Source organism: Bipolaris maydis (genome assembly GCF_028858645.1).
Source record: "Bipolaris maydis strain C4 unplaced genomic scaffold PSV08scaffold_4, whole genome shotgun sequence".
NCBI lineage: Eukaryota > Fungi > Ascomycota > Dothideomycetes > Pleosporales > Pleosporaceae > Bipolaris > Bipolaris maydis.
The window spans coordinates 2,298,202-2,311,308 of NW_027093860.1; the positions used below are offsets into that span (position 1 = coordinate 2,298,202).

At 50.6% G+C, this 13,107-nt stretch overlaps 4 protein-coding genes across 4 annotated transcripts; 1 reads left to right on the forward strand and 3 right to left on the reverse strand.

The window, feature by feature from the left end:
* Nucleotides 1-261: 261 nt before the first annotated feature.
* PSV08DRAFT_199189 (Saccharopine dehydrogenase-domain-containing protein) lies at nucleotides 262-1,864 on the reverse strand. The gene is made up of 2 exons (XM_014218032.1): nucleotides 1,544-1,864; nucleotides 262-1,453 (listed from the first exon to the last, which is right to left on the reverse strand). The coding sequence occupies exons 1-2, from the start codon at nucleotides 1,734-1,736 to the stop codon at nucleotides 378-380; spliced, it is 1,269 nt and encodes a 422-aa protein (XP_014073507.1). The 5' UTR covers nucleotides 1,737-1,864; the 3' UTR covers nucleotides 262-377.
* A 1,573-nt stretch (nucleotides 1,865-3,437) lies between these two features.
* PSV08DRAFT_34997 (uncharacterized protein) lies at nucleotides 3,438-5,881 on the forward strand. Its single transcript, XM_014218031.2, has 2 exons — nucleotides 3,438-3,802; nucleotides 3,983-5,881. Exons 1-2 carry the CDS (start codon nucleotides 3,493-3,495, stop codon nucleotides 5,599-5,601), a joined length of 1,929 nt encoding a protein of 642 aa, XP_014073506.1. The 5' UTR covers nucleotides 3,438-3,492; the 3' UTR covers nucleotides 5,602-5,881.
* Nucleotides 5,882-6,117: 236 nt separating this feature from the next.
* PSV08DRAFT_284387 (uncharacterized protein) lies at nucleotides 6,118-8,010 on the reverse strand. The gene has a single exon (XM_014217979.2). It carries the CDS (start codon nucleotides 7,921-7,923, stop codon nucleotides 6,250-6,252), a length of 1,674 nt encoding a protein of 557 aa, XP_014073454.1. The 5' UTR covers nucleotides 7,924-8,010; the 3' UTR covers nucleotides 6,118-6,249.
* Nucleotides 8,011-11,378: 3,368 nt separating this feature from the next.
* On the reverse strand, nucleotides 11,379-13,011 carry PSV08DRAFT_199199 (uncharacterized protein). Its single transcript, XM_014217993.2, has 3 exons — nucleotides 12,647-13,011; nucleotides 12,339-12,586; nucleotides 11,379-12,285 (listed from the first exon to the last, which is right to left on the reverse strand). Exons 1-3 carry the CDS (start codon nucleotides 12,882-12,884, stop codon nucleotides 11,560-11,562), a joined length of 1,212 nt encoding a protein of 403 aa, XP_014073468.1. The 5' UTR covers nucleotides 12,885-13,011; the 3' UTR covers nucleotides 11,379-11,559.
* Between the last annotated feature and the right edge of the window lie 96 nt (nucleotides 13,012-13,107).

Consider the following 13,107-nt stretch of genomic DNA (forward strand, 5'->3'; position numbering starts at 1 on the left):
GTGTGTGTCAGGCTTTGCCCCTCTTCTTTCCCCCTTTAGACCGGATAAGGTTTAGACCTGATCGACTGGGACTTGCACTTGTTGCCCGCGGGATCTCCGGTGAGATGGGCCTTGTTCCAGTGCTGATGTGACTGTTGTTGAGGTCCAGGAGTAGCTCCGTGGCGTTTGTGGCTGCTCGCAAGGTGGGAATTGAGTGGGCATGTGTGGGCAGGGGGAGATGGACAGGGCAGGACCCGTAACACAAATGATCGACAGGCGGGTAAATAGCCATGGCAATGCGAGATTTAATTCAATAGATAGGACATCATCTGCGATATTGACGCCAGTCCCAAACCACGTAGAGCCCCCCTTGATGCATGCACGACTCCCGGGCTCTCCTACTCGTCTACCCTGATTTTCATGCCAAACTCATTCAGCGTATTCACGTATTCGTCACCTAGTGTCGCAGGCGTCAAAATACCACCTCCCAGCCTCCCAGCCTCTGTCTGGTCAAGCCTCCCCCTGAGCATTAGCTTGGCAGCCGCGCTCAGCGTAATGGCTGTCGCAACATAGCCACCATGAGCGACTTCTAGATTCGCGACTACCTTTTTTCCATCTTCGGTGCAGCCTACGCCACGGTAATGCATAAAGTCCTTCTTCATGCTTTCCTTGGATGGCCCTTGGCCCGGGCTGGGAATCACCATCTTGAAGAGTGGCTCCACGACCCATCTTGTTGGGGGGAAAGCGAGTAAGATGGAGATGGAGGTAAGCACCACTTTCTGAGCGAGACCAACCAAAAAGCTTGGTGCGCGTGCGTACTCGTTGAACCGGAATCGGGGACCGTACTGCAGTGTTTCGTCGCCTGAGGATTGGTACAGACCCCATGAGCGGTGTGCAATGCATTCGTCAACGGGAGCCATCAATCCGGTGGTTTGGACACCGCCCAGCTCGGGAATCATCTTCAGGCCAACGAGACTATAAGGAAAGCTTCCTGCGGGCGGCGCAGCAACCTTGTCCGCCTTGACCGGCGACAACGAGTACGGATGCATCGATTTCGCTAAATGGCTGAGCGAATAGTTTTTAAACAGCTCAAGCATGGTAAGCGAGGTGCCGCCACTAATTCCAGACTTGAATCTGTACAGCGTCATAATGGCGCGCTCGCATGCGGCGTTGTACCGCTTGCGCACCTCTCGCGCAAGCACGTACGCCATGATGTCTGCAGGAACAGAGTCAAGACCGCACTCTGGGATGATAATGGTCTTGTTCTTTTGAGCAAGCGCATCGTACTTTGCAATCATGTCGTAGATCCAGGGCACCTCGCCCGTTGAGTCGAGGTAGTGCGTGCCGTTGTTGACGCAGGCGGCGAGGACGGGCTCGCCATAGTGCATGAATGGGCCTACGGTTGTGATTACGAGTGTAGTCTTTTTGACAAGTGTGTCGAGTTGGGATTGCTCGAGCTCGCAGGTTTCGATGGCTGGGAAACCGTCAGTTTTCCTTCCTTTCTTTTTTTTTCCCTTTCTCTCTGTCACATGGTTGTGTCACTACGGGACATTTGGTCACGTACCTGGCTCTTTGCGATCTGGCCTCAGTTCGGACAATTCCTTGACAACATCCTGTAGCTTCTTTGCATTGCGCCCTGCAATGGCCCACCTGAGGTCGTCAGGCAGATGTGTCGTGATCCATTCGGCAACGAGTTTGCCCGTGTATCCAGTGGCTCCAAGGAGCACCAACTCGTACTGGCGCGACTCTTGAGCCATTTTGCTGAAAAATCCTTTGCTTTTTTTTTCACTTCAAAACAGAAAGGCTGAATGGATAAATGATGGGAATCAAGTGGTGGAGGGAGGTGGTGTTATATCAATAGGAGCAAATTTCACATTCACGACTACGACTACCGTCATCGGACATGACCCTTCTTTTGGTATACTCTGAGGTCATGCCGAGGTAACCAGGCGCCGGCATGGGCGATGTCATCCCTTTTTTTGCAGCGCATTCTTCCCAGCAGTACTACGCAAGCAGAAAACGCAATGCCTTGTGTGAACACACCAAAGTCTAGCGACGCGATGCACGATATGTCTGTGTGCAGGACGGCTCGAAAAAGGCTAATAAGCTGAGGGCCTGTCCAAGTGTACCTGGCAACAATGGTCCATGTCACAAGCGGTTAGTGGGCTTGGCACACAGATGCTGCAATCGAAGAATACCCCTCCGAATCGACGGGCAGCAAAATTCTCCTCACCGCTGTCCATTTTCTTCTTCTCCACCAGGGCTGTCACGATTCCGATTGCGTGTCAAACAAGATTTTGCGGCTTTTGCACCTATTTTTACCGGATTGGCTGCAGCGCATACAAAGAGAGCTGGGTAACCTGGTCAGCAGGTGCGGTTGGTGGAGACTAGGAGATGTTTTTTTGATTCAACAACCACCCATTGCCTTGCTGTGTCGCTAACTTGACGGCCATGTGTAGGGCAGCTAGGATAGATCTAGCGTGCGATTTTGAATGGCTGCCTGCAGGCTTCACAATGTCCGTGTTGCGCAAGACGATAACTGTAGAAATATAGTGGTAAGAGCCACGCGTTCAACTTGATCGTCTGCGTGGGGGAAGAGAGAGAGATGCACGCACACAAGGGCTGTCGAGCCCAAATCCCCCGAACATGATGATGCGAGGATAATGATTGGCAGTGCCGGCACCTGCCCAATTTTCGCATCGCACTCGTACGTGTTTTGCATATGGCATGGGCTGGCATTGACAGTTAGTTCTGCGGAGCATGTACCTGAGACGGCATCACGATACTAAGTATGCATCAAGGACTGGGCATAGCTGCGGTAGCTTCCGCTGTCTTATCTGCGCATCTCGAGTGGCCGTCCGGCATCCAGAATAGGTCATTAGACTCGAAACGTTATGATCAATGTCGTTTACCGTATCACCTTCCCCTTGCAAGACTGCGTACGTATGCACATTGGAAAGACTCTAGTACCACCCGGGACATGGTCGGAACCCAGAACAGAAGTACCTTAGGGCCTCGGTGCTACATCTGGAAAAGCGAGCGCAGCATAGCAATAGCAGAGCGGCCTGGCTGAAACATGTTTGCCTTTCCAACTCACGACTGAGCGACGCGGGCAAGTCACATGTGCACACGCGCTCAGGGGAGCTGGACACGTAGTGAGGTACAGTAAGGAACTCTGAAGACTGACTGAGCTTTTGGGGCTGCAACCATTGGGCAGGCTGACGGCATACATACACATACCTAGAATACGACCAGACGGTACAGGCCCAAACTTGGACTCTGTACCCACTTAGTGCCCCTCCACCAAGCACCTGTCACGAGTTTCCGGGGTTGGCGCGACTGCCTGTCGAGTGTGGCTGCTGCAGGGTAGTGAATGATCAATGATCCGCCGGCCAAGCCACTAGCGTCCGCGTACTTAAACCACAGTCCCCGCTCTGTCTACTTGATCATCTTCCCAACTTATGAATCGCGTCGACGAGTACATTCGTTCCTTTACTTCGAAACACGACACCAATGGCCGAGACGTGCATAGTCTGCCTCGGCGATCTCGTCCCCCGAGACGACGGCCCTACCGCCACCGTACCACCGCTCGCGATCAACTCCCTTGAGAATAGTGCTGATGTCCCAGCCGGACACCAACACGATGCCAAGAACAAGGACGTGGTCGTACCTTCCGTCAAGGATGAGGACATGGTAGCACATTTGCTTCCCTGTGGCCACGATCTGCACAATGACTGTCTCAAGCCTTGGGTCGAGCGAGCGAACAGCTGCCCTATATGTCGAGCCAGTTTCAACATGGTCGAGCTCAGCGCATGCGTTGGAGGTATGTTTGTCCTGGATACTACGGAGCTCTGCAGTCATGACGTTGTTTTCGTTGCCCGGTAGTAGCCTGGCTACTGGCTAAATGGTCAGTCGAGCACAACACAACTTCTGCCCATCCTTGCTCTGTTGCGCCGCATCAAATGGATTTGAAACGACGAACAGCCGACTGACATTTGTACAGGTCCCAAGATCTCCGAATATACCGTCCAGGACAAGCAGCAAGTCGCAGATATCGATCCGTCCATGATCATCGAGGAGGACTATACCCTCGAAGATGATGGAAGTTATGATGCATGTATGGTCTGCGATGAGTTTGGCGACGCGTCACAACTCATGTACTGCCACAGCTGCGAGCAACTGTGCCATGTCTTCTGCGCTGGGCTTGACCGGATGCCCTCGCGTGGCCCCTGGTACTGTCAGGGCTGTGTCGAGAACCCCAGTTTGCTCGAGGCTGCATCCAGACGACGGCCTGCTATCCGAGGCCCGGCTGCCTGGATCAATGGTAGAAGCCGTGTGCCCCGTCACAATCAGGCCCCTGATGAATGGGTAGGAGTCTGGCAGAGCGTTTGGGACCGCCTACAGTTCGACATTGAATTTCCCTTTGACGAAGAAGAGCAGTCCGAGAACCAGTCTGACGTTACGCGCCGTGAGGATCGCAGATGGGAGGAACGCATGCGTGTAGCGCGGCGGGCAGGAGCAGGCAATCGATTCCAGATGGTTACGGATAACGTTGTCACTGGGAGACGCCGCAACTCCAACCTAACAGCACAGCCTATCAACCGAACACTACATCGCGACCCGCCAAAAACGCCAAAAGACCCCGAATCACAGGAAGAATTACGCGCATGGAACCAGTTCGAAAAGGCTCGCGAACAACTCGCCCAGGCCGAGGCACAACCTGCACCTAGTGTGGCGAGCACAAGCAGTCGACGGGCACGCAAGCGCAAGTCCATTGATTCTTCTGCAGAGTCGGAGCCTCGTGAGCAGAAGCCAGAGCGCAAGTTGAAGCGTCCTCGGACACGTATGCATGTGGACAATGGGGAGTCGTCAGCGGCGGCGGCTCGTCGCAATGCCGCTGCGCATGCGCCTGCAGCTGCTGCGGCATCATCGCCACCAGCTGCAAATGGTGAATCATCTGCCCCTGCTCCTGGCTTTTTGCAATCTCTCTTGCAAGAAGTCGAGGTGGATCGGTTTGCTGAGCGCGATAAGGAGATTGCCGCCCCTCAGCCTCGGCGCATCATTGTTGAGCGTGCTTGCTCGCCACAGCACTCATCACCGGGACTATCTCCCGTCTATCATACGCTCCCTGGCATGACGACACCGCCACCTTTGAATCTCACTCGTACTGCGTCACCTGCGCAAAAGGAGACCCAACTGTCACCCACTTACTCGCCATACTCACCCGCAGATGACGATCGCGCTGGTCGCCGTAAGCTCGCGCATCGCTCTGTTGGTCTTAGCAGCCCGCCCCGCTCCAAGGACTCGTCACCTATCCGTCCATCACTTTCCTATTCCACCAAGGCTGAACTGCAGCGCATGGTAACTGCGGTTTTGAAGCCGTTGTACCTCAAAAAGGAAGTTTCAAAGCAGGAATATACAGACGTGAATCGTGATGTATCACGCTTGCTGTACGAAAAGGTTGGCGAGGCGGGCGCGGATGCGCTTGCTGACCAAGACACTCGGGAAAAGTGGCAGAAGATGGCTAGCAGCGAGGTGCACAGTGCTATCAAGGCATTGCCGCGCAACCAGGCTGGAGCACTTTCACCTGCTGCTGAAGACTCTGCTTCATCGTCTGGGTAAGGAGTTGACATAATTATTATTATTATTATTATTATTCTAGTTAGTGCTACTGCTGCTGCTATTATTATTTCTCCATTGAGGTGGAGGGGCGTATATCTATGGTGGTGGGGGTTTCTTTTTGTCCCAACTGGCGCACCATGATGGCGTGTCATGGCGAAGTGGGGTTTAGTCCAAAGCGAGGTCTCATGATACCACTGGGTTTTGACTTGATTTGTGCTCTTGTTTTTTTTATATTCTCTTTTGGCATGCATGGCGTTGTTTGGTAGTAAGCGTAGTAGATATGATGTAGTCATCTTTTTTTCTCTCTCTCCCTTCACTGCGTCGGGAACGTAGATGAATAATATTTGAGACGCGGCAAACATTTGCCAGGAATCGCTTTGTGCATATCGTTTTGGTTCTAGCTACGACGTGATGCTGTGCCTATATTTCGTTGAATGAAGGGAGAGAGGGGGGGGGGTGGGCTTGCTTGATGCAAATCCAGTAAAGCGTTGCACATCTTTTCTTTCGTGTACATGGTATGTTGACTTGACTTGCGATTTATTATAGCTAGCTCACAGTGTTGCAATCACATTCTTCGTTTTCGTTCCCAAGTCTTGATAGCTGGAGCGCGTGGTCACATCCATGCTTTCCCCCCTTTTCTTTTCTCTCTTAGTACTCGTTCCTCCGGTACTCATTCTCACCATAGCCCTGTTGCTGATATCCCTGCTGTTGATAGCCCTGTTGCTGGTGCCCCTGCTGTTGATATTCTTGTTGCGGATACCCCTGTTGATAACCTTGGTATTGCTGATGTTGCTGTTGGGGCTGTGGAGGATAATTTCCAGCCTGGTACTGCGGTGGAGGTGGCGATTGCTGATGATACGATTGAGGCGGAGTAGCATACTGCTGGTCTGGTCTATAGTCTTGGTGCTGTGAAGCAGGAGGATGAGGAGGTCTTTGTTCGTATGCCGCAGCACCCCCTCCTATATTCTGCTGCACAGGACTCCCCACGCTGACATTCTCGTTACCAATGTCGTCTGGCACGTTGATTTTGACGTCGGGGAGGTACCGCTGGACTTTTTGCTCTACCATGGACTGCACAAAGACCCAGCTTTCGCGCTCGAAGCGGCGGTGACCACCGTTAACGACGCCGAGAATGCTCTCGCGCAGTGTCTCTTGTACTTTGCGGACAAGATCGCGGATCTTCCGGAGGAGCTTGGCTTTGATGTCGTCGCCAAAGCCGCGGTCTGCATTGGGTTCTGCATCGCGGTCGAGCTGTGAGTCGAACGGGTTGCCGCCGAGGATTTTCTCTAGCGGCCGCTGGAACTGGTCGGGCAAGAGTTCGAAGAGCTGTTTTTCGATTTGTCCGAGTATCTTGCGGAACTCGAGGCGTACTTCTCGATGCACTTTTGCTAGTCCTGTGCTCAGTTTGTCGCTGATGACGCGTGAAAAGCCGCCTCCACTACCGCCGTTGTCGCCATCGCGACTCAACTCGTCGAAGCCTCTAGCAGACCCTTCATTTCCGCTCTTCTTGTTGCCGAAAAGGTTCCCGAGGCCCTTGACCAAGTCGCCTACTTGCTCTGCGATCTCGGCTTTTGCACCTTCGCCCAGGTCCCTCGAGCTGGTGTTCCCACGCAGCCAGCGCTTGATATGGTCCAGCGCAATGCGCGTGAACTGCTCAGCAATAGGCGCATGCTGCGATCGCAACTTCTCACCCACCACCTGTTTGATCTCAGGACTGATAAGTCTAGCTTTTTCTTCTGGGTTTTGCGACGCATCTTTGATAGTGTTGGACAGCATGCCGAGGAGACCTCCGATTTCGAATCCTTGACCACCACCTCCCCCACCATTAGACCCATTCCGGTTTTCGAGACTATCCTGCACTGCGTTCAGGGCCGAGGACAAGAACCCCCTTGCTCCAGATGAAAAATCCACATCTTGAGATCGGGCTTGATCCGGCGCCCCTCGATTGCCATTTCCTTGGGTAAGTGCAAATATTTCACGCAAATCCCCACCTGCCTCATCAGAAATCTGTCCAAAGCTGCGGGTCAACTTTGCTATTTCGTCTGCGAACGGCAGCGACTGTCCGCCATACGCGTCGGGTGCTGCATCACTAAGATTCCACGGGCCGCCCGACGATGAGCCACGATTGCCATGTCCGGAAGACGAGTCTTTATTGAAAAGGGAGCGGAAGGCATCCACGACTTGTGTTTCGAGGCTATCAATTGTTTTTTGTTGGAAATCTTCTAGTTCAGACGCAATGCGGGGTTGGATCTGGGGCGCCAGCGAGTCAACGTATTCGTCGACCTTTTGCATCAAGACTTCAGGGAGGCCGCGGGATGACATTTCTGAAAACGGAAGAATATTAGTATCTTTTTAGGTATACGTTCATAGGGTTTTTGAGGAGAAATTAATGAAGTGGTGTTGATGATGATGTCGGTGGATAGGAGTGGAGAGGCTGCACAAAACGTGGCTGGGGACAAGTGGCGCTGTCATAGGTGGGCAGGAAGAATGACGTCTATTCGTGCTAGGCAAGCAACAGTGAGGCACTGCCATTGGTATCTCCATACGCTGTGAGCATCTCGTCCGCCAAGATACTTCCTCGTGACTTGCGTAAAAATGAAGAAAAAGTAAAAAGCAAAAATGTAACATACGACAGCCGGGATTCGCTAGTAGTCACCCACCTAACTACCTGGATCCTGTGGCTTCCGCTGCTACTTATCTGACATGGCACTAGTCTCATATCGGCCCCTCTTTGGCTTTGAATTAGAGTTTTTCTCCTTGTCAATATCGCTCCACCGCCAACGTCTATTCTTCCATAATGGATGTTAGATAGATCAGCACTAAACACAATCACGGTTTACCCTAGCAGTAACCCTTTAGCTATATAGAGGGCTTATATCTCCGTACGGATTAAAGGAAGATTCTCGTTCGTTGATCCGAGCGTCGTTCGGACAAGTCGTCTGGCAGAATTGGAGCGTGGCGTTGGAGCGAGGTTTAGATAAGAACAGCTTCTACTTTCATTCTTACTACTTGTTTGGCTAGTCAGTTGGCCAATCTCCCTTTTGGACTTTTGTTGCACAGTTTGTTTGTCACGACTAGATTCTGACGCCCAATTCCGAAACCAGCATATCTATTGTGACTACAGCCGCTATAATAGTTTGGGTCACTGCCTGAGAAGCACTGTAGACATTAGCTAATTTGACAAATCCAGGCAGTAGGTAGTTATTTACTTCACTAACACAGTATGTATATCTGTTTGTACTTGGATCTTCCATAAACCAGCTGTCGCAACAAACATACGCAGCGCTACAAGTGGCTGTCAGCACAGTAATATCCTAAGATGTACAACGAATTTCATAGTACCAATTCTAGATTACTACGGTGTATCGCAGTCGCTGGTACGTATGGGGGATTATGAAGAGGATTTGTTTATAATTATCTGCGTCGTCTCATCTGCTTACAGAGAGACTATCAGCTAACATATAATGAATTAGTATGTAGTGTGGTTGACAAAGTTTATGCTCCCAACAGCTGCATATTTTGCAACAAGATATGATTCTTGTGCCGGAAAAACGAACTGATGAATGAACTAACTTCCCTAACTGTATGACGGGACAACAAGCCAACGAGATACAGCATTTTGCAGGAATGTCTGCTGACCTTGCGCTCTTACTGGCTAGTTCCGGCTCACCGCGTTTCCCGCTACAATGGGAGGGAGGCTGAGGGATAGACAGTGGACTGCATGATGATAAACTTTCCAATGATTCATACATGCTTCTTACTTAACTAGTTACCGCTTGTAACTACGTCACCCTCACCCGGCCTGAGACTAGAGAAGTATAGCCAGCCCGACTCCGTGTAGCAGACGTACGGTGTAACGAGACTCTTTCTCTTTCGGACCCAAGGCTGCAGAATCACTAACTTTAGCTGGGCCAAAGTAACAAGCCATTACAACCGCAACAATGATATAACATCTTAGTATTGGAAAGCAATGGCTATGCACCGCAGATACATGAAGGTAGTGGATAGCAGAGACAATACACATAACACTTTTTAACCGCACCTCCACGTGCGACAACAGTACACTCTAGATATAACTAACTCAGCTTACTCTATTCCCCTGTATTTCCGGGATACATGTCAGTCAGAACTTTGGAAAGGCACCTCCGTAGCTGGATTCCCAATACTTAGCCGGTCAGTCCGATATTTTTGCGTACGGAGCTAGCATGGCGCCATTATAGAACTAAGATGCTGAAAATTGTACAGGGTCAGCTGGCTGGAGCTACAGGTAAAAATACAGCTCCAAACGCGTTTCCTTGCGCCCGTGCAAATTGTAACGTCACGGGTCACAACTGTGAATGGCGCGGAGCCTCAGGAATGGTAAGTCAATTTCTGTCTAGCATAAGATAACAAGCTGATGATGTATTTGTAGATCCTTTGTGTGAGTCTATGTTGCTACGTTATAAGTCGGCTCTTAAGCTCTTGCTAACTATTCACTAGTTCCCCTTAAAACTTCTCATTCTATTATACGAATACGTAGAGTCCCTTTTATGCAAATTTATTATAGATTGCCGACTCTGTATATAGACAGACTGCTACCAAGTCCCTCTACCTAAAGCTTTAGAGTTCCTTTGTTTACCCTTGATATATAGAAGGTGAAGGGGGACAGGGCGCGCTCCATCATACATATGTTGTAAAGTGTGCAGCTGTCGGAAGCATAGACTTCGATTAATCATACTAATCTACTGACTGACTGTGGACTGGCCGACAGTCTCCAAATAAACAGATGAGATGACGCAGAGAATAATGGAAGAAACACAAATTGGTATATGTTGCACACGTAGGTGCGGTCAAAAGATTGTTCCGTATTGTGACTACGATCTACCATCTTCATATATCTGTGCTCTCGGTCGATCGGAAAAGTCGGAAATAGAATTGCCTAACACCAGCGGTATGAAGCCCCCTTAGAAACGCTGCTCTTGCTGCAGCACGACTGATATTATTTTAGTTATTGTACGCTTAGATGTAGTATTTATAGAGTAAGCACAATCACTGGCTCTAATTTTCTCTTAAAACAATATTGTGGTGCTGCTGATATCCTGTTGTGAAGGTTGGTCGTTTTGGTGGACTAGCCCGCTTGGTCTGGGTTTTCCGACTTTATCGATCGACCGAGAGCTGTGGTGTGTAGCTGTTGCTTTTTCTTGTTGAGGAAGTGCATCCTTGTTGTCATTACAGTGGCTAGTTGCTTTGGTTTAGCTAAGTCGTTGCTTCTGCAGTCTTGCATAGGCAGCTATATTGAGCTATTGAATAACTTGCATCAATCTTGTTAACAGTTTCTAAGAAAGTATAATGAGAGGTTTGGCCATAACAAGCGTAACAATGAAAGCCGGTTATTCTTTGTACGCATTGCCTCAGGTCCTGTTCTTCCTTCGTACGCTGGCCTCCAGGAGGCAATGTGTTGGTGAGATGCTTTAGTCACTTGATCATCGCAGAGCGAAGATCATCACTTTCTGACGTGGACATGGTTAGCCTTCAGCCTCATCGCCCCTCTTCAAGTGGGGAATCCTTCATGTTACTTCTAGCAGCAGGGCCTTGGGTATAAGGCTGAAGGAAGAACATTATTGTGGGTCTCTGAAAGCCGTCTTTCGGCTATACTAGTCTATCGTTAGATTGCTCCAAGATTTGGTAACCAGTATTATTCAAAAAGTAGAGTGTACCCCAGTCATGCTTCACGCACGCCGCACCAATACTCAGGGAAATATGGACGGTCGGCTTGAATGTTATGCAGACGTACATCGACAAACTAGATTTCACATAGATCTTCAAGAAACTCCAGAATGACATGAATCTTTCCGTGAGAAAAAACGCATCATTCATTATTGAGCGGTCCAAGATCACCGCAATACGTGAACCTCGTATCAACCAGGGTATTCGCATCTCCCCAACAATCCATTCATCCCATTCGAGCAAAACATATTATCAAACAATAGCCTCAGGCCTCTCGACCCTCCTCTTTGCCGTTCCCAACCCAGCATGTCCCCTCTCCTGATTCTTTCCCAGCCAAGGCTTCAGCGCCTCGCCGACGGTGCTCTGTCTCAGGAAATAGATGACTTGACCGATTATAATCAAGACGAACGCAATGGGGTACATCCAATGTATCTTGAGCCCAAACACTTTGACCCCAATAGCGACGCCCCAGAAACTCCCTGTAAGCAGGGAAATGTTGAAAAAGGCGGCAGAACTCATGCGAAACAGAACTGGAGCTAGCGAGTAAAAGAGGGAGAGGATAAGTGTGTAACCCACAATGTAACCGGCGACATCTGCGTTCCATGTGGCGGTGCGAAAGGCAGCGCGGTCGAAAATGCCAGCCTGTGTGCCGTTGATGAACATGCCCCAGAAAGCCAATTGGCCAACGACTTCGTACAGAGGCCGTTCGGAAACCAGCCATTCCTCGAACACGTTAGAGAGACCGTAGAAAGTTGCGCCTAGGAGAGCAAACAAGTCGCCCTTGACTTGATCGGTAGCGCCAAAGTTGTTGCTGCCCGTGATGTGGTCCGAGCCGAAGATTACGCCTAGGCCGCCGATGCAGAGAAGAATACCGAAGATTTGGGTATAGTGGTAGCGCACTTTGAGGAAGAAGAAGGAGATGATGACGACGACGGCGATGGCCCAAAAGTTGATTAGCTGGGCACTAAGAATAGTAGTCTGCAGGTGTGTTAGCGATTGCTCATGAGTTCACGCAAGCGAGTATGGCTTACATAGCGGTACGCCAGGACAACAAAGTAGTTACCCTCGACGTCCATGAAAGCCAGAATGAAGAAGCGCCACCCATCTTTTACGACGAGACGGGCCCATTTTTTGAAACCGTACTTGTACAGGGTATACGAGGTGTAGATGATGTTGAGTAGGACGTAGTTAAAGAAGGTTTGGAAGGCGGGAATCGAAGTGCCCTCTGCCGAGAGCAAAGAAGAGAAAGTGTTTGTCGAGGTAATACAAATGGCAAGGACTGTGTGCTCTTGGTCAGCTGTGTTGCATTGAATTGTAGTCGGTTGGTATGGATGCATACCCTGCCCAATCACTAGCGTTAGCCAGAACTGCTTCGTCTTGATATACTGGAACCAGCGTCCTTTTGCCTGCGCATCGCGTTCCAAGATTTCGTTGGCTGGCGCACCGCTATGCGACTCGTTTTCAGACGTCACATAGTGACCGGCGCCTGTCTTGTGCACTGACTGCGGATCGTAGTGCTGCTGGTGCGCATCCTGGACAACAACGCCCTCGGCGGGGTGGACTTGGACTTGGTTCATGACGCTAGACCTGTGGGCGATCAAGGTCGAATACTAGGCGAGGATAATAACCTGTGGGAGCTTTTTGGACTTGACGTGAGCGCAAAACCCCAAAGTCGCTCACGAGAGGTGTACAAAGCGTACGGTTGCTTGGAGAAGGGCTGTGGCCAGGACGAGGGAGCGGCCACATTATAAGCCAGACTTTTGGGTTCTCCCTCACCCAGTCACGTCGCGCGCTCCACCC